At 45.5% G+C, this 25,553-nt stretch overlaps 2 protein-coding genes across 2 annotated transcripts in view; both read left to right on the forward strand.

Moving 5' to 3' along the window:
• KPNA1 (karyopherin subunit alpha 1) overlaps positions 1–25,553 on the forward strand; it is a 484,825-nt gene that overhangs the window by 396,284 nt on the left and 62,988 nt on the right. The gene's annotated exons all lie outside the window — the stretch shown is intronic.
• LOC116816269 (cystatin-B-like) lies at positions 1,578–22,042 on the forward strand. The gene is made up of 4 exons (XM_032765353.1): positions 1,578–1,846; positions 4,387–4,471; positions 12,412–12,519; positions 21,798–22,042. The coding sequence occupies exons 2-4, from the start codon at positions 4,412–4,414 to the stop codon at positions 21,930–21,932; spliced, it is 303 nt and encodes a 100-aa protein (XP_032621244.1). The 5' UTR covers positions 1,578–1,846; positions 4,387–4,411; the 3' UTR covers positions 21,933–22,042.

Below are 25,553 nucleotides of genomic sequence, written 5' to 3' on the forward strand. Positions count from 1 at the left end.
TTGTTTTGGGAAGGAGGAGCAATGGGTGGACATTGGTGATGTGTGCCTTTCTGTGCTGAGGGGTGGGACGAGTTGCCAGTGGGGTGCCCCCTGGAACTGGGGTACCACCGAGCCCAATGACCCACTAGACTGGGCTCCTTCTCACACCGTGCTGCTGTAACAAGTTGCAAAGCCTCCAGGCGGGCACTGTCACCAGCACTTGTACAGCTAGGGACACGCCCAGTGGCAGTTACATACAGACTCCCTAACCACCAGCCTCGGACCCCAGAGCACCACCGTCCTGACTTGGTCAAATCTGGTCAGTCTATGTGTTTAACACCCAGTCCACCTCTCCCTCAGTGTGAAGAGGACTGTGCACACTTGTGGTAACCAAGCTAAGATTTTCCCCAGACACCTTAGTTAAACACTCACTGGTTTGGATTAAAACATAAAACAAGGTTATTAACTACAAAATATAGTTTAAGTTATTATAAGTGATAGCAAACAGATCAAAGCAGATTACCTAGCAAATAAACAAAAACACAAACTAAGCTTAATATACTACATAGATCAGATAAGAACAGCAAATCCTCACCCTACTGATGATACAAGAAGGTTGCATATTCTTAAGTGGACAAGCTGCCTAACTTACGGCTTGGAATCCCCAGGGGTTCCCTTCACAGGCTAGAAATCCCTCTAGCCTGGGTCCAGCACTTGTCCCAGTTCAGTCTTTGTTTCTCAGGTGCTTCCTGGAGACTTTGGGAGGGAAGTCAGTGAAGAACCTCAGTGAGGTTACTCCCTTGCCTGAAATAGCTTTTGCTTATGGCGGGAACACTTTGTTTCCAAGCTCAGTTCCCACACCAGACAGTGGAAAAATACTGATATCCCAAAATGAAGTCCAGTCCCAGGTGACTTGGTCACGTGTTCCTGTAGTGTCACAGCAGCCATGAATCAGAGGCTGTTTGTAGTGTGCTCAGGAACGTCCCCCAGTGGGCGGTAAGTTTCTTTTAGACCTATCGTTTTCTCCTAAGGGCTCATTACCCTGAATGCCATCTAGACTGAGAGCCTTTTGCCTAGTGGGTGTTCCCCAGGGGAAAACACATTTGAAACACAGATATAGTGTCAATATTCCTAACTTCAGATACAAAAATGAGACATGCATACAAATAGGGTAATCATATTTAGTAAATCATAACCTTTTCAATGATATCTCACATGACCTATCTTGCATAAAATACATCATAATTATGCCATAATCATATCATAATATCTCTATGAAGAATGTGGGGTGCAGTGTCACAAGGGGGAATAGCAGCAACCTTATCCCTGATTTAAAAAAAATGTGTAAATCAACTGTTTTACACAAACCAGTTTACACAAAACTCATTTTGTCTACATGGGGTGTATTAGCCAATTGTACACAGTTAGATTTCTTTGAAGCTAGGCTTTGTGTATGTGCATGTTTGGTATAAAATAATGCTGAACAAATACGAATGTGCGTGTGTGAATGGGTGACTTATCTATAAAATATGTAGTGAGATGGCCTCCCTCCAAGGCTGACAGGGAGGAACCACTCCCCACCCTCTGGTGGGTGGAGGCAGGCTGGGCCTGCCCCTCATGCCAGAAGCAGAGGGACAGAACAGAAAGTATAAAAGGCAGGACCTCCAGCTAAGTTGAGCCAGACACCTCTACTTTGCTGCTGGCCTCTACACTAGAGCCTGAGCTGTGCTAACCACTGCCTGTGGAGCAGGACCCCGAGGAAGGGGAGCTGTTAAGGCTTCCATCGGCCGAGTACCCCGAGAAGCTGCTGGGTGCTGTGTACCCAAAGGAGACTGAGGGCCCAGGAGCAACAAAGCCCTAGGAACAGGTAGTGGTAGAAAGTAATCCAGGGAAAGTCTGGTTGTGTTGCTGAAACCACACTCAGCATGTTTCCACAGGATTCCCACTGACCCAGTGGCGGGATTCCTTGCTGGGACCTGGTGGAGTAGGGTGGGCCAGGGTCCCACTACCCCCTGCTGCCAACCCCACCCCTAAGGTGGCGCCTAATGACCTTAGTCCAGATGGCCTGTGTTTCTCTGGTGTCTGCCCCAACCAGAGAGCTGGGCCATAGGCTGCTACTGCTCTGCCCCATCCACAGGGCTTTAGCCTGACTGTGTTTGCTGTCTATGCCAGTCAGGTAGCTGGGCTAAAGACTGCCAATTGCTCCGCCCCACCCCAAAGGCCAGGGCCCCAGACTCTTTGCTTACACTTAGCATGCTAATCCCCTGTCCTTTGGACTCAGATGTAGATGGTGCAGCAGGGTGGTGTGGCCTTCCTCCGTGGCTGACAGGGAGGAAACTCTCTAAGCCACTACTCATAATATACACTATTTTGAATGTGTGTTTCCAATGATTTATCTATCAAAAAGGACACAGGTTGGCTTGAATTCATGCTGAATTGTTTGGGGTAAATGGAGTGGAAGAGGGGGTGGGCATGTGTTGTATGTTTTGCTAAAATATTCCTTTAAATGTATCTGTCCTTTAAAAAATTTACTAAAATTAAGAGGCCTCTGCTAGAGATTATATATATATATATAAAGGGTTGTGAAGAAATACAGTACTTAGAGTAAATGGTATAAGGGAAATTGTTCTAAAGATTAGGCACCTTTTTCATGGGAGTCTACCAGTGAGACAAATGCTAAAGGAATTATGCAGAAAAAGAAGATTATTTTGGGGCCCAACGCTGAAAACAAAAAAGACTAATTACTAAGTGTCTATAGGTTTTGTAAAAAGTTTGAGAGAAATTTCCCTGCATGCTCCTTTTGAAGGGTTGGTCATATTTCTGCAAATAAAAACTACAACACAGGGGGGAACAAGGGGGTGAGAAGAGGTAAGGAGGCAGCATATACCAGCATTCTTATCTATCCTTTAGAGAGGTAGAAAAATCTTTCCATTTTATAATGAAAAATAGAGAAATAAAATCATTACAGTAAAAGGCCTGCTGCCTTTGCCCATCTAAGGATATAGAGAAAAACCACAGTTTAAGTTAAAGAGGAATTTCTGCAATGAGAATGAGGGAGAAAGTGTGGTAGTTTTAAGGCTAAAGTTGGGTATAGCTCAGTGTTTATAATCCACTTCTGTCATAAACAGATAGTAAGAGTTAGTAGAACAAAAGTACTTTCTATCTCTTTTGACTGTAAAGGGTTAACAAGTTCAGTAAGCCTGGCTGTCACCTGACCAGAGGACCAATCAGGAGACAGGATACTTTCAAGTCTTGAGGGAGGGAAGTTTCTGTGTGTGCTGTTAGAATTTGGTTGTTGTTCACTCTGGGGNAAATAGTGAGTACTAGGTAGATAAGGCGAGTTAGGCTTATGTTTGTTTTCTTTATTTGCAAATGTGTATTTGGCTGGGAAGAGTTCAAATGTGTATATGCTGAAAGGATTTTAATTTGTACTTGTATACTTAGGCTGGGAGGGTATTGCCAGTGTCTACAGCTGAAAGACCCTGTACCTATTCTATTTTAAATTTACAAAGATAATTTTTACTGTTTTTCCCTCTTTAATTAAAAAAGTTTTTCTTGTTTAAGAACCTGATTGTTTTTTTATTCTGGTGTAAGACCCCAGGGGACGGGGTCTGGATTCACCAGGGAATTGGTGGGGAGAAAGGAGGGAAGAGGGAGAGAAAGGCTAATTTCTCTCTGTATTAGGATTACTGTCTCTCTCAGGGAGTCTGGGAGGGGGAGAGAGAAGGAAGGGGGAAGGTGCATTTTCCTCTCTGTTTAAGATTCAAGGAGTTTGAATCACAGTGATCTTCCAGGGTAACCCAGGGAGGGGAAACCTGGGAGAGGTAACAGTGGGGGAAAGGGTTTACTTTCCTGTGGTAAGATCCAGAGGGTCTGGGTCTTGGGGGTCCCCAGACAAGGTTTTGGGGGGACCAGAGTGTACCAGGCAGTGGAATTCCTGGTTGGTGGCAGCACTACAGGTTCTAAGCTAGTAATAAAGCTTAGCGGAATTCATGCTGGTACCCCATCTTTTGAACACTAAGGTTCAGAGTGGGGAATTATACCATGACAACTTCCCTAAGCACAAGAACAGTCACCCACTCCTTACATGTGTTCAAACTAATGCTAAGGTCAGAAATTGATATCTCAGGCTGAACCAACTACCATAACTATGGGAGTTGGGAAAAGCAGAAAAAAAAACCAAACCACCCATGTCTACAGAGCACTTTACACATAGTGATATTTAAAATGCTCTTTCCCTCACTATTAACAAGATTAATATTTTGCTTTTGTTTTGTGTTGTTCCTTTCTTCCCTTCTCGCCCATCCTCAAACCTAAACATCATATGTACAAAATCACTATGTGATTTTGTGACTGTGATTACATAATATCAAATCTTTGACTATTCTCTGATCACATTTGCTCTAGATCTTCCTTGTCAGCGTTTCCCAACATGTCTTCAGAAGATGGCTGGTCGAAGGTTTTGCCTGTGACTCTAGAAATTGCTGATGAGGTGAGTGTCATGAAACAAATACAACAGAAGTGTACATCTTTAAAGCAAATTCTAGAGAGATTAGGGAGTGAAGCTACAACTTTCTTTAAAGTCCAATATTCAGCACTGAAAATGGAAGCTCTCTTGATTGATTAGGAGCATGCTTTAAAAGTGACTGTGCTAACTCAAGTCCGTGAAAATCCATAGGTTCATATCTGCCAAGGCCAGAAGGGACCATCTAGTTTCACATCCTGTATAGCACAGGCATCGAACTTTTCAATCTTTTAATCCATTTGATGTGGCCATGTTAATTTGGTATCATCCTAGTTTAATTGAAATGTCAGGTGATATCAAGTGTGGTACAGAAGTCTAGGTCGATTACATCAATGCTATTACCTTTATCAACCAAATTTATAATCTCATCATAAAAAGATAAAGTCAGTATGACAGGATCTATTTTCCATAAAGCCTCATTAACTGGCATTAAGTAGATTAACCTCCCTTAACTCTTGATTAATAGAGTCCCATATCAGCCACTCCAATATCTTGCCCACTATCGATGTCAGATGGGCAGATCCATAATTGCTGGGTTATCCCAGTTTCCTTTTTAAATATTGGCACAACATTACTTTTCTTCTAGTCTTCTGACCCTCTGCTTTCCAGTCTTTTGGGAAGCTGTAGAGACAGTCTCAACCGCAATATATGAAAGACAGCAAGGTCTAGTGGTCACTACAGGCACCTGAAGCTGAGTCTACATTGCCTAATTATCTACTAGAGCAGTTCCACCGATAGTAGCAGTGGTAGAAGCACCTGTGCAGACAGGGTTTTAGGTGTCTTTATAAGTGTGTCATCGCACCCTGAGTTGTACAGAACTGGCTGACAGGGTAGTAAAAATATCAGTGTTCTGCCTACACTGTTATTTGGGCTAGTGGAGCTGCACTGGCAGTGAATTGGAGGTCCTGTTTGCTAATGCAGAGCAGGCCATGGAGTCAGGCTTTTGTTCTTGGTGCCAGGGCTGGCTCTAGGGTCCCATTACAGGGGGGCAGAGGAGGGAAGTGGGTATTTTGGAGCCCTGTAAACAAATAACCTTCTAGAAGTCCAGGGGCTAGTCTGATCCCTGGAAAATCTTGGATTTTAGGAAAGTAAAAGTTGGTTACTTTGTCAGTCTTTTCCCTGTGATTTATAATTTTGGCTTTTCTGACAATGATTTAGGGCCCCTTGAAGGTTGTTCAGGCTCCAGGGGGCATGGGGTAAATTCCCTGGATCTGCCTGGATCAGTCACGGCTCAATTTTCTCAGCTGTAAAATGGGACATGAATAACACTTCCCTTCCTCATATGGGAGCCGTGCAATTTAATTAGCTCATGTTTGTTAGGTACATTGAGAGTCTTCCTCGAAAGACACTATAGATCTACAATATGTTACTGCTGGTGTATGTGCACTCACTGTCAAAACCTAACAGAGTGTCCCAAAGATTTTATAATCCAAGTTTAAATGTGCACCCAGCATGTGTCAGGAATGCGGCCACAATACTTAGTTTTCAGTGGCCACAAATATGGGGCAAATGGTGAATCTTCAAGTCAGATTCTGCTTTCATTCACACAGGGGTCAACCGAGGTTTTAAGTTTACTTCCCTGTTAATTGAGAGCAGAATATAGCCTCCAGAGTGCAGATATGTAGGATACTTCCAGGAAAGTAGTTCAGGTGTCCTGCACTTTGAGTGTTTTAAAGCACTCACCTGTTCAGTCATCTTTAAAAATGTAAACAAAATTATTCATTGCTCTATTTTCTAGAAGGTGAAACTTACCTTGGGCTTGGATGAGGAGAAAGAACTCAGGAGTTCTGGTTCTTCTCCTTTCTGGCCCCGCCCTTGCATAAAATCTCTCTGTGCTGTGGAGAGGTAGATTTTGAACAGTATTTGACTCACAAATGTCTATTAGCAACTCAGAACTCCCCAGGATTCTTTAGCAACTATGAGACTCTGACCACCAGATCGCAGACTAGCAAACATGTGGTGGCTCTGACCCCACCCTTCTTCAGGCACCTCTTTATGGAAAGGGAGACCGGCTGCCAGACAAATGTCATTGATGGTTGGCTAAAATACATTAATTGCCTTTACTGACTAAGTGTTTTTAAATAAATGGTGAAAATTCATTCATTAACTAACTGGGAATCCTCATGGGTCAGTGGTTAGTGCACTGGGACTGGTAGTCAGATGTGATTCCTGTGTCAGCCATAGATTCACAGGGCTGACTTTGGGGAAGTCACTTCAGTGCTCTCTGCCTCAGTTTCCACATCTGTAATGCTGTTGTATGTGGGACATCATTGTAGTATCTAAATGCTCCTAAAAGAGGCTCCAAAAACAGACAATTAAAATCACAGCAAATAAAGAAGATGCTTTGCTCTTCAGTCCTTCTGAGAAGAAAGGATTTTAACCCTGATTTCCTCAGCAGGTACAAAGCACTTTTCATGGGCAATCTGAAAACACAAATTCCAGCCACAGATGGGTGCCTCTCTCCAGCCTGTCAGTCAGGTGCCTAAGTATCTTTCTGGAGCTGGGGCCTACGCCCTCTCCCTTCTCTGTCCATTTTACTTTTGGCTAACTTAGATGGCTCCCCACTCTGCTGCTTCTGGGAATCCCTTTTCCCCATACAGTGTACAGGAAACCTGGGTGCTTAACTCAGGCCACGTCTATACGACGTGCCATATCGGCGCGTTACAATCGATTGCTCGGGGATCGATATATCGCGTCTCATCTAGACGCGATATATCGATCCCTGAGCACGCTTACATCGATTCCGGAACTCCACCAAAACCAACGGAGTTCCGGAATCGACATGGCGAGCCGCGCACATCGATCCCGCGCGGTGAAGACGGGTGAGTAGATCGATTTTAGATAATCGATTTCAGCTACGCTATTCTCGTAGCTGAAATTGCGTATCTAAAAATCGATTTTCACGCGTCGTGTAGACCTGGCCTCAGGGCTAAGAATTCCACTAGTCAGCAGGGTGCCTAAGATCCCTGGTGAATCTGACCCCAACAGCCCTAGTCCTATCACCTTGGGACAGGTCCTCTCATAGACCCCTGAGTGTTACCTTCATGTCCTCGCTACGCCTAGCTGAGTCCAGAAACCACCACCAATATTTGTTCAGGAATGTCTTACATATTAAATCCCCATGTCCTACAACTGTTAGGCATCAGAACAGCTGCTCCAGAGCTGACACTGTGACATAGCTGAAACTGTTCCAGAGTCAGATGCTCACACAAAAGGTACTGCATCAGTGTGGAAGAGCAATGGTGAGCAGCCCTTAATGCAGGGGTGAAAGTAACTTAAAGGACTTACTGGTATTCTGGAGTCCTGAGTAGGGAGCAGGGACTCAAATAGAAAGGGTGAGGGCTTTAGAGCCCTGGACCCTTTAAATCGCCAACCAAGGCCCGCTGCTGGAGCCTTGGGACAGCAGCGGCAGCCAACAGCGATTTAAAGGACTTGGGGCTCCCATTCGCCACCGCAGCAGAGCCCTGGGCCCTTTAAATTGCTACCGGAGCCCTGCTGGGAGCCCCAGGCCCTTTAAATTGCCATCTGGGAAAGCTGGTCCGGTATGGCGTTCCGGCTTACTTTCACCTTTGCCCTAATGAGACAGACCACAGAACTGAACTCTGACCGATTACCTCTACTGCATGAATGCATTAAGATGTTAAGATTGCACACTAACTTCTTGGTGTGTTTGGGGAGGGTGGGTAGTTCCCAAGAGTTAAACTGGGAACTACTCTATTATTGGTAATAGGAACTGTTTGAACTAGTGAGCCCAGGGTATTTGCAGCCTTTTCTGGCAGCCTTAATGCATTAGTATTTCATTGGTGCTGCATGTCAGAGCTTTGAGACTCTGTAGCTGTTGCAGCCCATGGTGCCTGACAGCTGAATTTTCTTTAATGCTTTCCTCTGAGACACAGTACATCTGGTGTGCTACCAAGTTCTGTATGTGAGAAGGGCTGATGTACCACAGCACTCCAATGACCCCATCAGGTGAGGGTGATCACAAGCATCCTAGAGAAATTTGTGACTTAGTTGGGACAGATACGACACTAACTGGGACTATCCTCATGGAATTAAGTTTAAGTATTTTAGGCATTCATTGTATTAAAAATGCAGAACTGTATGTACGATTCAGGGATTGTATATAATTCCATGGGGGAGGTGAACCACAGCCCTCAAGGAACTAAGAAGAGTGGAGGGTGCTTAGGCAAATTCACTCAGGTTGTCACACCTCCAGAGAGGTGCCACCAGTTGGAAAGAAGTTTGCATTTACTGATACAAACTGGATTCTCCATGGCCCAACAGACAAAGAAATAGCCTGAGTTTTAAGTGACTTGGGGCCTTCTCCTTATCCAGCAAAGGCAGAAGGTCTGGTCCCTAAGGACAGGAGGTGGGGGGCACGCAGTCCTTGTGCAAGGGCTTAACCTACTAGAGCCCTAGGTTAGAGTTGGGGTGACCTTGGGTAAGTTTTCTAGAATGTGTTTAGGTTTTTATTGTGTTTTCTGTGTAATGTTTTTACCTTAAGAATAAATGTGCCTGCTTAGAAAGATCTGAGAGATAAATGGTCACTGCTGGCACTCTACTGTTCATAGCCTGTGAAGAGAAAGCAGCACAGGTGCTGGTCTGTTTAGGCAATCTGGCTTGCTGGAGGTATCACAGCATAGCTCAGGAAGTTGTGCAGCTTGAACACATTGGTCAGGAGGGAGACAGACATGGGTCTGCCCAAGAGAAGTGACAGCTGAGGAGCTGCCCCCGCCCCCCGCAAGTGGGTGCCCTTGGTGGACACAATGAGGGAATGCAGGTGCAGTTGTCCTAAACCAGGGGTTCTCAAACTGGGGAACAGGACCCCTTGGGATTGTGAGGTTATTATGTGGGGTCATTAGCTGTTAGCCTCCACCTGAAACCCTGCTTTGCCTCCAGCATTTATAAAGTTTTTAACGTGGCGGGGGGGTCCCACTCAGAGGCTTGCTATGTGAAAGGGGTCACCAGTACAAAAGTTTGAGAATCACTGCTCTAAACTGGGAAAAGGTTATTGATATGTCACTGTCAATTCACTGAGCCCCAAACTTCCCTTCCCTTCAGCTATATGTTACAATAGGAGACACTCTTTCGTGCCACATATTTTGAAGTACAGGCACTGAATAAGTTTTAAAAATCCACACTGTTTAAAGTTATCCCCCTGCATAAACACATCTACCCAAACCTGCTTCCAGTGCAACAGAGTCTTGCCTTTGCCAGCTGGGTGTTAGCTCCTAACACAACTAGCCTGGCAGCCACTCAGGCAATCTCCTGCACTGTGCCAGCCCTGCCTTTGCCTTGCAGATTGACACTAAGTGCACCCCAGCCCCTGAGTCCCTTCAAAGTGTCCCCGGGTGCTAGCCAGCCTCAATCCCTGGATACTCACAGAAATCCCAGTTTCTCTATTCCAGAAGGAACAGTGGACCCCAGGTTTACCTTGTATCACAGCTCCTGTAGCACACCCAGCACTTGAGTTCACTTACAGTAAAAGTAAAGAACATTTATTTAAGGAAGAACAGATTCAAAGAGAAACAAGTGTGAGTGATGGGTACAAGTAGTTCTGTATAAAACAAAAATCAAAATGCAAAACACTTTGTTAACAGTTACCTTGTGTGATAAACTCAGGACAGACAGCTGCAAGAGAGGGGTAGAAATCAGTCCCAGAGGGTTAAAAGGCCCTCCTCCTCTTTATCAACTGAGAGGCAACCACAGGTCAATCAGGTTCAGCTGTGAAAGGGTTACCAAGGTAACCCATTAGAATCAGCTGAGGGGGAGCCACCTGAGGTTAATTAGGATCAGCTGATTCCAACTTGGGGCTGCCTGAGACCTTTTTAAACCCTTCCCTGGGAGGGAGAGAAAGAAGGAGTCCTGCTGCCAGGAGTGCAGGTGCAGCAAAACAGCAAGACTCACCAGGAGGAGAGGCAGCACTCTCTCCCACAGTGGAGTAAGAATACACTAAACAGGACTGGTGGAGATACAGGTCGCAGACTTCCCCTGTGTCCCAAGGGGGACTGCATTACCCAAGCCTGTCTCACCAGGGCTAAAAGCAGCAGAGGCTGGGGAGACTGAGAAGGTGCCTTGCTGCACTTGCCTATCTAATAGAGTAGATTCTCACCCCACAGTTCAGTCCTTTGCAGAATTAGCTGGCCCCAAGGAGTCAGACTTCCAGGAAGCTCCCCTACTCATCAAGGTGCCACCTCGGTGAATGGTTGCAGTGTGTCTTCTCTACCCTGTGATCTACTGGATCAGTCTTGTCTTTATCCACAGACAGGGTGATCCACTCACTATTGTATTGTTCCTTTGCACTTGCTAGTGGTTTTGATACTTAGTTTGTCTTTGATTTCCCATTGTTTTTCTGGGTTGGTGCCATGACAGACAATGAGTAATGAAATACATAGTCAGCTAGCTCAGGACAAACAACTCCCTCCTGCTTGAGCTGGCCGTGACTGAGACATTATTCTCTGGTGACTCACTTTACCTCCTTGACCATAAAGGCATACTTTTCAATAGTTACATCATTCCTTAAATATCACCCTGTAACAGAGTCACACTCACCTCTCACAAGTGCCCCCAGCCAAGCGTGTGTGCCTGCACTCTGTTTGTGGTCAGTCTTCAGTGACTCAGCCCTCCAGCCAAGTCATGACCAATCTGGGTGAGATAAAGCAAAACAAACCCCTTTCAGACTACAAGTACAACAGGGATCTCTCTCAGTTTGCCCCTGCTCTGGACTAGATCAGTGCCCCAGGGCTCCTCCCCTTTAGACATGTCTTTGCCCCCTTAGGGCCTCTCCAGCTGAGCCAGTTCAGTTCTCCCCCTCTGGGGGTGCCTCAATGTCCAGGCCACTTCCCCACTGTGGCTAATGGGCAGCGGGGAGGGAGACCCAATCCCACCCACTACTCTAGGTGCCAGACCAGGGACCCTTTAGATAGCAGCAGTCTGCTGTGTCCCTTTATCTAAATCACACTGCTGCTCTAATTCCCTGGGCCACTTTCCTGCAGCTCTGCACCATCTTCACCCTTACCTCAGCACCTTGTCCTGATGGAACCTGCACAACCAGCTCAGGCTTCTGGCAGCACTACCTTCCCCAAGGTGCTGCACCTCCCTCAGCCAGCCACACACCATGCACACTTCTCCAATTCTAGCAAGGTACAGAACTCACACTGGCCCTGCAGTTCTTCTTATATTGACCTGATGGGCCCTGATTGGCTGCTTCCCACACAGCTGCTCTAGGCAGCTTGGAAGACCTCTCTACTGCCCTTTTCTAGGGGTGGCAGAACCACAAGACCTCCAACAGAGGGCCTCAAGGCCTAGTCCACCCCATCATGCACATCTTACAGTGCTTATGGGTATTGATCAATTACCAGTTTTCATCCATGCTATCCTTCCCGGATGAATACCATGAAAGCAGTGTGTTAGGTGTAGTGAGTTTGTCAGGTCTGAGACAGGAGTTGCTTGTAAAGAACAGTGAACCCTTTGACAGTTGGCACCAACGGGTCTCTATGTCACAGTGCCCAAGTGTCATGTGATGGCAAACTGGAGGTGGTGCTTCCTTTAAGAGGGAGCTGGACCTGACAGACTGAGGTCAGTGGATGGACAAGGGTTTGGGGGGGAGATGTTTACAGAAAGCAGGAGCTTCGGGTGAAAGAGACTTTCAGGAAAGGCCAGGCAGCAATCCTAGTTTTCACAGGGCTGTGAAGCCTGGTTAGAAGGAAGTGTTGAGCCTAGGGAATAAGGCTGAAAGATCTGAGTTGAGTTGTTTATTTAATAAGCAAGGTCCAAGAAGGGAAATGCTGTAAGCTGCCTTTAAGTCTATGTGCATTCTGAGAGGGGGAAACTGAGGAAGTGGAATATGACAAGAAAGGATATGCTGATCCCATTACACCATCTAACCCTCTTTCATTTTTCTATAGGTGAAGCTAGAGCTGGAAAAGAAAGTGGGCAAGACATATCCAGTCTTTAAAGCCATAACGTATAGATATCTGGAACGAATAGCTGATGCAAGTCACAAGCTCTTTAAGGTCAGTATTCAAAGTAGGGTGGAAGAAGTGTGGGATTTTGTCAAGTGTTCTACCTGGAGAAGAACTTAGATGTCATTTGGAGTGGCTTGAGACAAGAAATAATGATCAAACATTGCAGGGAAAGGGCCAATTTAAGTTTTAATCAAGGTAGGGACTATCTCTCGTGTGCTTGTACAGTGCCCTGCTAGCACTTGCCGGGTGATATTTTGCTACAGAAAAGAAGCTGGTTCTGTGAATCTCATCTCAGGATTTATAAAGCATGAGTCACATGCTTTGAGTTGTATATTGTAAAATTTTAGGATTGCCCAGAGGGCGATCTCCATTCAAGACTCTACAACCACTTTCTCAACTCTCACCCTCAGAGATAGAAAATGTGTAAATCATGATAGACCTCAGAGACAGGTGTAGAAGAGGTTATTTTACCCCTATATTGGCACAAGTGCACCTCCTGCTGGAATACCGTGTCCAGTTCTGATGTCCACAATTCAAGAAGATTGTTGATAAATTGGGACGAGTTCAGAGAAGAGCCGTGAGAATGGTTAGAAAAGATGTCTTGTAGTGATAGACTCAAGGAGCTCAATCTACTTGGTTAACAAAGGGAAGATTAAGGGGTGACTTTGTTCCTTTCTATAAGTACCTACATGGGAAATAAATATTTCATAGTGGGCTCTCCAGTCTAGCAGAGAAAGGTATAACATGATCCAATGGCTGGAAGTTGAAGCTAGACAAAATGAGACTGGAAATAAGGTGTACAGTTTTAACCGTGTGAATAATTAACTATTGGAACAGTTTACCAAAGGTCATGATGGATTCTCCAGAAGTTTACAGGAGACCAGACTAGATGATCATACTAGGGTACTTGCTTGGGAGGTAGGAGACTCTGGTTCAATTTCTCTCCGTTGCCTGGTGGGGAGAAGGCATTTGAAGATGGTCTCCACATCTCAGGTGTGTGCCCTAGTTACTGAACTACAGAGTCACTTGCTCTCTGTTTGGGTCAGTGCATATTTAATTAGTTACACAGTGCAACAGCTTCAATGGGAGAGTCAAAGTGCCCCCCTGCCTCAGACTACTCCATAGCCCAGGGGTTAGGACATTGAGCTGACAGGTAGAAGACCCAGGACCAACTCCCTTTGTCTTGTCATGCAGAAGGGGGACCTGAATGGGGTCTCTCATGGCCCAGGTGAGTGCCCTTACCACTGGGCTAAAGGTTATAAGAGAGGTTATTGCCTTCTCTATTTTTTCTGGTGTCAGGTGTGCTCTGAGCACACCTACTGGATCAGGCCCTGCAGGTAAGATAGGCAGGACAAAGCTTCATATGAGAATCCCACGGCAGGTTTGCTGTGAGTTAGGTGTCTAGGCACCTGCCTGAGACAGGCGTGCACATGCCCAGTGGCAGAAACTTAGGTGACTAGGAAAATGTAGGTACTCAGGGAATACAGGCACCCCCAGCGTTAGGTGGCAGCTGAGCAGGGGGGTTGTGAATACGAGTGGTGCTTAAACATTGGACTTAAACTCCTTAGGCTCCTGAGCCCCTTTGTCAACCTGGTCCTGAATCTCCCAGCACAAGCTATCTGGGTAAGGACACTGCTCTACCAAGGCAGGTGTTGTGTATTTACCTGCTTTAGGCAAAAAAAAAAAGAAAAGAAAAATACAGAGGAGGCTCACTGTAGTACTCACAAGTTCACCTCGCTGCAGAAATAGCCAATAGTTGGGTATGTGGTAACTCACCAAGGCCTCCTAGGGTACATCTACACAGCAACTAACAGCTGTAACTTGTCCGTGCCAGCCGACTCGGGCTCGCAGGGCACTTGGGCTGCAGGGCTGTTTCATGACTAATGTCTGAGCTTGAGGTTTGAGCTAGAGCTTGGGCTCTAGGACCCTGCGAGGTGGGAGGTCCCAGAGCTCAGGCTCCAACCTGAGCCCAGAAGTCTATACAGCAATGAAACAACTCCACAGCCCGTGCCCTGGGAGCCTGAATCAGCTGGCACGGGCCACTCACAGATTTTTCTTTGTTGTGTAGATATGCATCTACAGATGAGTGCATTAAGCCTTCCATTATTGTAGTATTTATTTTTCCTGGAGGCCTGGCTCAGCCAGATCAGCAGTGAAAAGATATACAGTAAGTGACTAAGTCCCTGTCTCAATGAGTTTACAGTGTAGACCATGTTAGGGGGCTTATTTTTTCACCGTTTTACTTCCCTGGTCATTCTCGCATGAACAGAGAGCAACAGTACCCGAAGTCCAAAGGTGCAAACAATTTACTCATAGACTTTAAAGTCAGAAGGGACCAATATGATCATCTAGTCTGACCTCCTGCACTAAGCAGGCCCAGAATCCTACCCATCCACTTCTATAACAAACTCCTAACCTATGTCTGAGTTATTGAAGTCTTCAAATTATGGTTTGAAAACCTCAAGCTGCAGAGAATCCACCAGCAAGTGACCCATGACCCACGCTGCAGAGGAAGGCGAAAAACCTCCAGGGCCCCTGCCAATCTGCCTCGGAGGAAAATTCCTTCCCCACCCCAAATATGGTGATCAGCTAAACCCTGAGCATGCGGGCAAGACTCACCAGCCAGCACCTAGGAAAGAATTGTCTGCAGTAACTCAGATCCCATCCCATCTAACATCCCATCACAGACCACTGGGCATACTTACCTGCTGATAATCAAAGATCAGTAGCCAAAATTAAGCAATCCCATCATACCATCCCTTCCATAAACTTATCAAGCTTAGTCTTAAAGCCAGATATGTCTTTTGCCCCCACTACTCCCCTTGGAAGTTCCAGAACTTCACTCCTCTAATGGTTAGAAACCTTCATCTAATTTCAAGTCATAAAATTACCTATGTCCGTTTATATCCATTTGTTCTGTGTCCACAGTACTAAGCTTAAATAATCTCTCCCTCCCTAATATAATCCTCTGATATATTTATAAAGAGCAAGCATATCCCTCTCAACTTCTTTGGTGAGGCTAAACAAGCCAACTCTGAGTCTCTCATAAGCAGGTTTTATTTCCTCGGATCATCCTCGAGCTGTCTCTGAACTGTTCCAGTTTGAATTCACTTTCTTAAACATAGACAGCAACTGCACACAGATTCCAATGAGTCTCACAAGTGCCTTATATAACGTACTAACACTCCTTATCTTGCTAGAAATACCTCACTAGCATCTAAAACCTACGTTAGCTTTTTAACAGCATATCACATTGGCGTCCATAGTCGTCCGTGTCAACCAATACTCCAAGTCCTTCCTCTGTGCTTCAATGATGTGTCCCAATTATAACAATTCTTATATTTAATCCCTAAGTGCATACTTGCACGTTTTCACTATTAATTTCATCCTATTACTATTACTCCAGTTACAGATCATCCAATTTCCATATGTATCCCGGTCCTTCTCTGTTTAGCAATACCTCCTAGCTTTTGCTCACGAAACTTATTAGCACATTCCCGCTTTTGTGCCAAGGTCAGTAATTAAAGTTAAATAGATTGGTCCCAAAACTGATCCTTGAGGAACTCCACTAGTAACCTCCTTCCAGCTGACATCACCCTTCAGTACGACCCGTATGTAGTCTCCCTTTAACCAGTCCTTATCACCTTTCAATTTCCTATTGACCCCCATCTTTCCAATTTAACTAATAATCCCACGTAGGACGTGTCAAAGCTTTAATGAAATTGAGGAAAATTAGATCTACTGCATTTTCTTTTCACATAATCGTCACCTTTCAAAGAAGGAATCAGGTTGTTGCAAATCTACCTTTTGTAAAACCATGTGTAATTTGTCCCATTTACATTGAACTCAATGTCCTTAACTACTTTTTCCTTCAAAAATTTTTCCAAGACCTTGCATACTACAGATGTCAAAACAAAGGCCATATATACTCGGACCTTTTTCCCTCTTAAAGATAGGACAATGTAGCAATTCTCCATCATACAGTACAACCCTCGTTTACCAATCATTAAAATTCTTGCTAATGCTTGCATATTCATGGCCAGTCCATTAATATTTGTGGATAAAGATTATCTGGGCCCTCCGATTTTGTCCCATTAAGCTGTCAAGTTTGGCTTCTACCTCAGATGTGGTAATATCTACCTACATATCCTCATTCCCATTTGTCATCCTTCCATTATCCCTAAGCTCCTCATTAGCCTTATTGAAGACTGAGGCAATTTGATGTTTATTGGGGTCAACTTTCAGCAAGCATGAGTTCAGTTTCCTTCCTCAGTGTCCCCCTTCCCAGCACTGACACCACAGAGCCTTGCCTATGTCCTTGGTCCCCTTTCCTGTTCCTATTCTCTCCTCCTTAGTGAAACATGATTTCAATTCCTCCACCTCCATTCCCTGTTCCCATTCCCCCCCTTACTTCCTGATTGACTGCAGACTATATAGTAAAACTTGAGTTTTGTTTAGCTATACCAGTGATTCTCAAACTTTTGTACTGGTGACCCCTTTCACATAGCAAGCCTCTGAGTGTGACCCCCCCCTCAATTAAAAACACTTGTTTATATATTTAACACCATTAAAAATGCTGGAGGCAAAGTGGGGTTTGAGGTGGAGGTTGACTGCTCGCAACCCGCCACATACTAACCTCACGACCCCCTGAGGGGTCCCGATCCCCAGTTTGAGAACCCCCGAGCTATACCTTAACCAATTATTTTACTGAAATTTAACTAACCAATTCTAACATATTGTAACATGGTTATTTAACCAATTATATCCCACCACCTTAATTGGTTTACACCCAACAAAATTAATTATACAGCAGACAGAAACAATTTCAGAACCAGACAGAGATTACAGACAAACAATAGGGACGTGGAGACTACACTGATAGAACAATACAGAAATGAGGATTTTACATCCCAGCTATTGATAAGTGAGTTCTTGCCAGACAGGATGCTATCAAACTAAATTTTCTTTTACATCTTTTAGGCTCTTCTCTTTCTCTGGAGATGATAGGAATACAATCCTGTCCTGATATTCCTAATGGCCCAAGAGCACCTTATTTCAATGTGACTAGTTTGGAATGTAAGGATGTGACCCTACACTTCCCAGCTTATGGCTGCCTCTGTTGCTTAGCCAAAGGCTTAACCTAAAAACGAGGCCTTAAGACTGTTACAGTAAGAGAAGGCCCTTTACACTGGCAAACTGTGATTTTGATTCTTTCTTTTATACCTCTATAACTAGCTAAGTGATAAGAATATTAGTACAGTCTTTGCAGACAGGCCTGAATATCCATATCCTAACAGACTAGGAAAAAGATTTATAATGGTGCCTAAAATTAAACTCCCAAGGTGGAGATCTCCAGAATGCTGAAGGGACTTAAGTGACTTTTGCTCTTACATCAAGTCAGCAGTTTGGAAAATCAGGCCACTTATTTAGGCTAAGAGTTGAGTGGGATTTTCAAGAACACCAGAGCAAATAGGTTATTTTTGGTGGGGAGAGGGTTTCACAAAACTGCCTATGGAGCTCATGCTTCTAAGTGATGTAGGTGCTTTTGAAAATCTTTCCTGGGACCCTCATGTTAGGTACCCATTTTTGAAGATGTAGGCCCAAGACTTGAGGATTAAATGTGTATTTTTGCTATTCACATTCTGGGAAGGGCTGGCTCCTGAAACACAGATTTACATTGAGCCCCCAAACAAAGCTGCCTGTCTGCCCACAATTGAATATCTTTGGCTCTTCGTTACTGAAAACTGGCATATTGGTTGGTTACAGCTGTGCCTGAAGCTGCTGCTGCTGTATTGCTAACTTATACCACTACAGTCCTTGGACACGTGCACAGACTTGGGGAACAGAAAACTGGGCCTCTCTGCTCTGAGAGTACAGGCCTCCACCACATGAATTCAAGGCAAATTATCATTAGTTCTGAGCAGATTTCAGCCTCTGGGGAGGTCCAGTCACTAGAGTGCACCATAATCAAACACTTGAGCCGTTCAGATTTCCCCTAACAGGTAACTGTGGTGCTAGACAGGTCATTGGTCCAGTTATAAGCCAGACAGTTCTGTTTTTTTCCCCCCAAGGTTTTGTCCCCTGTCCTGTACAGGTGTAAAACTGGATGTGGGTCTGTCTGGGTTCACGCTGCACTGGACGGAGGATGCCATTTTGAAGAGCACGCTGCTCTGCCCCTGCTGGCGTGACCTCACACACACTACACATGTGACGCAGGAGGACATGGGGGTAGTGCAGCATACTCTTTAAAATGGCATCCTCTGTCATGCAGGTGGGGGCGGGCCCACGCTATCCCCGAAGTACCAGATGGCCTGGTGTTCAGGGGATGCGTCAGAGGCCACCCTGGGTGTCACTTATATCGGAAAATACATTACATTCCCTCTAGCTCTGCCTTAGTGACTTTGAAGAGGAAGGGAGCACTGGAGGAAGGTCAGAGATTGACAAGGCCCAGCAAAGGTCAATGAAGTGAGCAAGCAGTACAAGTGGGTGGTTGCATGAAAGAGAGACTGTACAAAGCAGTCTTTTCCACAAGAAGAGACAATGTGCAGGGCTGTGACTTGAACTTGGTTTCCCACCTCAGTGCCCTAACCAGCAGGCTTGACAGTCAATCAATCACTTTGTTTCTGGCTCACTGATTATATATACCCAGCGGAACAACTTCAACAAGTCAGGCAGAGAAACTTCCTCTTGAATACCTCATAGCTAGGGTTGCCAAGGTTTCACCGAGAGCCTCCCAATATTGGGCTCTACCTCCTGGAGGCTACTGAAGCCAACCCGGGAGATTTTAGGTGCTAAAAGTCTGGTGGCTCAGTGGAGCTAAGGAAGGCCCCTACCTTGAGCGCTGACTCCGCAGCTCCCACCGGCCGCGAACTGTGGCCAATGGGAGCTGTGGGGGGCGGTTCTTGCAGGCAGGAGCAGTGCACGGAGCCCCCTTCCCCCCACCAGGGGCCACAGGGATGTGCTGGCCACTTCTGGGAGCGGTGCGGGGGGGAGCAGGCAGGGAGCGTGCCTTAGCCCTGCTGCACCGCTGAACGGGAGCCACCTGAGGTATGCACCACCCGGCTATAGCCCGCACCCCTTACCTCCTCCCACACCCCGATGTTCAACCATGTGCCCCCTCCCAGAGACAGCACCCCAAACTCCCTTCTGCACCCCAACCCCATGCCTCAGCCCTGAGCCCCCTCCCACATCCAAACTCCCTCCCAGAACACACACCACCTCCTGCGCCCCAACCCCCTGCCCCAGGTTCAGCCCCCTCTAACACTCAGAACCGCTCTGCCCCAGCCCAGACCCCGCACCCTCTCCCGCACCCCAACCCATTGAAAGTGACTGAGGGTGGGGGTGACTGAGCAACAGAGGGAGCGGGGAATGAAGTGATTGGGGTGGCACATTGGAGAAGGGATGGGGAATGGGCGGGGCCTCAGGGAAGGGACAGGGCTGGTGGCAAGGCAAGATGTTTGGGTTTGTGTGAGTAGACATTTGGCAACTCTACTCATATCCCACCGGTTTGAGCACTCTGAAGAGAAACAGGAGACCCAGGACATCAACTGAGGATCATATTGAATCCAGGTCATCCAAACTCCACGTGAGTAAGGCTCCGTGTTTGTCATGCAGCTCACAGAAATCATGGATTCTGTGACCTCCATGACTTCTGCAGCAGCTTGGGGGCTTGGCCGGGGGCCGCCTGAGCAGCTCATGGAGCCCCTAGGCCGGTAGCACCAGCTGCTGCCGCTGCAGTCTTGCTCCCCACCACTCCGCAGCAACAGCAGTTTGGGTGTGGAGAGGCTCAGGGCTGGAGGTTGGGGTGTGAAGCAGTGCTTACTTAAGGGGGCTCCCCAGACGAACTACAGGAAATCCCCTCCCTCAGCCCCTAGCTCCATGTGCTGCCTCAGCTGGCAGGCACCACCCTCGCAGCTCCCATTGCCGTGATTCCCAGCCAATGGGAGCTGCAGCACCAGGGCTTGGGCAGAGTGAGGTAGTACATGGAGCTCAGGAGCCAGCTAGGGAGCCTGCCACAGCCCCCTGAACCCTCCACCCCAGCACCCACTGTGCCCCCTGAACCGTGCTCCTCCAAGCACCCACGGCGTCCACCCACCAGGCTGTGCCCCTCCAGCATCCGCGGTGCCCCCAAGACTGTTCCCCTGAGTCCCCCACACACACACGCAAGTCAGGGGCCATGAATTTTTGTTTACTGCCCATAACCTATCCATGACTTTTATTAAAAATACCTGTGACTAAAACGTAGCCTTACACATGACTACTCCCAACCACTGGACTAAAAGTGATAAGGTGAGATATCACCATCTCCTCCTCTGGCCATTTTGTAAATCTGTCCCCCCAAAATCAAAAAGAATCATTTGAGAAATACTGAAACAATTTGTCACCAGTTAAAAAAATATTTTTTGATTTGACTGACAGTCAAAATTGACACAAACAGTTTTGGTAGATTTGAAACAGCATTTTTGGTGAATAAAATATTAGTCTGAAAAAATTTCACATAGCTCATGTGAGAGAGGTGTCTTACCTAATACCAGCATCCAGTCATCTGTGCCTTGATTTCCCCTCTGGTGATGGAATCCTTTCCGTATGGTCGGTAGCCAGACAAGTAGTCAACAAAAATTCCAAACAAGTCTTCAGCCCATTCTGTAAACTCAGACAGACCCTCTTAGACCTTGGGAAGTCCAGCAGGAGGGTTTCTTCCCACTACATGGCTCCTTCCTCTTCCCTGCCTTTCATCAACTGACTTCTTATACAGAGACTGATGAAAAATCTCCTTTTTTTTTAATTTTCTTTGTCTTATCCTGAGTGGCTTTGAAAACTGATATGGCCTTCATGGAGAAAAAAGTGTTAATTCGTTCACTACAAGAGATCTGATTGAAGTCAGTAAGAGTTTGCCTTAGGAAAAACTGATTGAAAACTTTTGGGTTTATGTGCAAAAAGCAGAAGATGAAGGGGCTCAGTGAGAAGGATAATTTTGGGGGTATAAAGACTGTGGCCTCAATTCAGCCCAAGGATAAACAGGTGCTACTCCCAAAGCAACCAATGGAAGTGGCACATTCTTATAGCAGGGTTGAATTTCACCTTGTGAATGGGGGATAACATTTTTACTTCTATTGATCATGAGGAACACACTTACATAGGCACAAAGACCTGTCACTGATCATACGTAGCAGGAAATGGGCACAGTCTCTACAGCTATTGAAGGAGAGTGGATGGGATTGAGTTCTTATTTTGTAGCTATTCAAAGTTCAGCACTGCGTCTCCCCAAACATCCTTTCATTGGAATGTGCTTAGTCCATGGCTGTCCCATTCTCCTTGTCTTTCAGGTCTCCGTCAGTGACAGCACTGATGAGTGTGTACACCTGTATGTGGTAATAGTGTTTACTGCTCCCCCTGGGAATCCAATACTCCGAAACTATCAGCTGAACAAAACCAAAGATGATCCATTGGAGCCATTTTGATTGACATGCTTGGGACAGGCTCTTCTGTTGCTCTTTCTGCAGACTCCCAGCTCATACAACCAGTGTCACTACATGAACGAAAATAAAATGTAACTGATTTTGAAAACTAAGTTTGTGTTTCTGTGTCGCATGTAACAGAAGGTCTGTCTTCATTCCAGTAGTAAGTAATTGCTGCTAACTTACAATGGGCCTGCGAGGAGCCAACAGTTCAGCACTTCATTTCCTCAAAACATGCCTCTATTAGAATCTGCTTAGTCCATGTGCTTGACTTTCCCATCCTCCTAGTTTGCTGCTTTCTGCTAATAACAGTAACCTAGAGAACTAGAAGAATTTTTCTGCCAGCTCTGCCTTAAGTAAATCTTTCACATCCCCACTTGCCACATCCCCACTGCAGTCATAAGAAAAACAGCCATCTAACTGGACACTCCACACTGGACCATTACATCAATTGCTTCAGGAAAAAAAAAATCAACTCTGAACTCCTCAAACATGCATTACATCCACCGCAGTCTCTGTACCGCCCAGGGAATAGTCCCTGAAATCTAAACACCAGACAGAGATCAAACCAGTAGACAAAGGGCACTACTGTACTCCCTAACCATGATAACTGTGACAACACAATCAACAGACAAGTCTCTTAAACTATCTATTACAATGACAGGTTTCAGAGTAGCAGCCGTGTTAGTCTGTATCCGCAAAAAAAGCAGGAGTACTTGTGTTAGTCTCTAAGGTGCCACAAGTACTCCTGTTCTTTTAATCTATTATAAAGAACTTAAAAATGACCCCACACCATAATTCACACAGGAATTTAAAGACACTATCAAATCTTTCCCCAAACAACTCCAAGAAAAGCTCTATAATCTCATTCCCCACAAACCCTCCCCATGGAACTTCCATGGGCTTCCCAAGATACCCAAACAAGGGAACCCAGGAAGATCTCGCATATCTGAAAATGGCACTCTCACTCAAGCAAAATCAGGACTCATAGAAACCATCCTCAATTCACTCACCACTGCAAGCTTCTTCCAAAACAGCACCAAGTTCCTCCAGAAACTCTGCAACATTAATAATCTCCCCCAGAACACCATCCTTGCCACTCTGGATGCCACCTCCCTAATACACCAACATCCTCTAACCATGATGGCATCCCTGCCTGCCTCAAATATTTACAGAATAATGCACAACACTCAGAAATGCACCCAACACACATCAACAAGCTCATCCATTTTATCCCAGACACACCACACGATCCATCGTCTACAGCCAAGCACTGAGGTACAACAGCATCTGCTCTAACCCCTCAGACAGAGACCAACACCTACAAAATCTCCACCAAGCATTCTCAAAACTACAATACCCGCACGAGGAAATAAGGAAACAGATCAACAGAGCCAGATGTGTACCCAGAAGCCTCCCACTGCAAGACAAACTCAAGAAAGAAACCAACAGGACTCCACTGGCCATCCCATACAGTCCCCATCACTGCTATTTGCTGGGATCGACAGGGGAAAAAGTCTCTCTCATCTGACCCAAGGGAGGACTGCAAATAACTTGCATCTGGGCCTGCTCCACTTTGTTAGCCACTTCACTGAGACAGATGTGAGACTTGGGAAGCATAGAATCATAACCACTTCTCAGTCAGTGTGGGGCAGGGAAAGCCCTATCTGTCTCTTCAGTGCACACAAATAACTGTGCAGGGGTTCCCCTCCCTGCTGCCTCCTGGCTGGCCATTCCTTCCAGTTTTCTAAAAGGCCAATCCTTCCCCATAGCAGGTGCGGGTTTGCGTAACTGTGTGTAGGATCCACACTCCACACTGGTTCCTGGTAAAATGCTCTGGCATCACCATGAAGGGACACTGCTAGGTACTGTGCTGTTTTCTTTTTCAGGCCACTCATTCACAGAGAGTAACAGCTCAAAGTCTGTCAAGTGCTCATAGATTCCAGTCTCATCCACATTTCTTCTCTGTCAAAAGTGTTTTTGCCGTCTTGAAGCTGCTGCCACCAGTTGTAACAGCTTTTTATAGAATGACAGGAATTTATTGGAACATTGCAAGTTCCAATTCCAGCACACCAGGCAGGGCAAATACTTCCTGTCAACCTTCCAGAGCAAATACTATATAATAACACAAGACAACAATATAGCACTAAGATAAAAATACAGCATCATCTATGGGTTGAGGTGCTGTAACACTGATCGTTACAGTAGGTCCTCCCCTCCTGGTGTGGGGTTTTGCTTGAGCCCAATCCTTGTTCTCTGATCCCATTCCACCCATGTCAGTTTTTCTGTCAAATCCAGGCCAACTATTCACATAATGATCTGCCAGTTTCCTTGCTATGTGCAATTCTCTAGGATTGTTATCTATTATCTATTTTAGGTCAGGGAAACAGAGTTTCTAACTCTTCTCCAAATTCATTAACTCATAAATAGAGCTCAGTGAACCATTTCAGTCCAATAGAACTTCATCCAAAAATGCAGTTTTGGGGCAGCTGAAACTGTTTTTGAACTCGGGTCAAATTTGGTGAAGTTTCAGCCAAATAAAAAAAAGAGGAAATTTTTTTTGGAAGAACTCAAAATGATTCATTCTGACATTTGTGAAATGAATCATTTTGACTTAATTCAAAATATTTTGAAACAAGGTTTTTGTTTAAAAAAGGAAGCATATTTTTAAAAAAGCTCAAAAAAGGATGAAAAACAAACAAAACACTGATTTTGTGTTGTTTCAGAATGAACAAAGAATTTTATTCAACCAAAATTATTTTAACTGTTTTTTATTTTTCATAGAAACAAACAAACAAAAAAACCCTCCCCGAGTTTCAGTTAGAAACAAATTGAATTATTTTTTGGATTTTTCAGTTTGGCCACCAGACCAAAATATCAATTATTCACTCTGAGCTACTTGTAAGACTCATCAATCATGATGACTCCCCAACCAGCCCCCTGCTTTTCTGATATAACCCCACATTTCAGTTGTATCCTCAGTGTAATTCCCTGTTTTCCTGAACTCCCTCAAACTATCTTCTGCATGCTTTGGGGGTCAATTTAAACATTTCCAACACAGTTTACTTTTTATACTACTCATAATCTCTATAGTTCCCACTGGCCATATGGCTTAAAGCATCTCATGCCTTCTCCACCAGTAAGGGAGCCAGACACTTGGCTGAATTCACACCCCATTACAAACATGTAAACCCACATCCATGTCCTTCTCTTCCCTAAAGTGAGGAAATATAGTAACTTGGAGTTTACACTTGGGGAAACAGGTATATGGGCTCCAACCTCACCTACTGGACTAGGTTGCTGTTGGTGCACTTTTTCCATTTCTGGTTCATGCTGCTGATCCTTTTCTCTCTCCTTGCTCTCCTGCTGTTGTTGCTTCTCCGGTGTTTCAAGATCATTTAGAATTCCAGTCCTGTCCTTCAGGTCTTTGCAACCCCTGTCAGCTTGGTATCATCTGTGAACTTTATAAGTGTACTCTCTGTGTACAAATTATTTATGAGGTGTGGCAAATTGCTGGTACTGTTCTGCTGGGTCTCGCGCTTTCTCTTCTCTGGGGTAGGTTCAGGGCGCTATTGCTTGCCTCTGAACCAGATCTTAATCACTCCCCTAGTGTCCTTGGAGGAG

This window comes from Chelonoidis abingdonii, chromosome 1 (assembly GCF_003597395.2).
Source record: "Chelonoidis abingdonii isolate Lonesome George chromosome 1, CheloAbing_2.0, whole genome shotgun sequence".
Taxonomy (NCBI): Eukaryota; Metazoa; Chordata; order Testudines; family Testudinidae; genus Chelonoidis; species Chelonoidis abingdonii.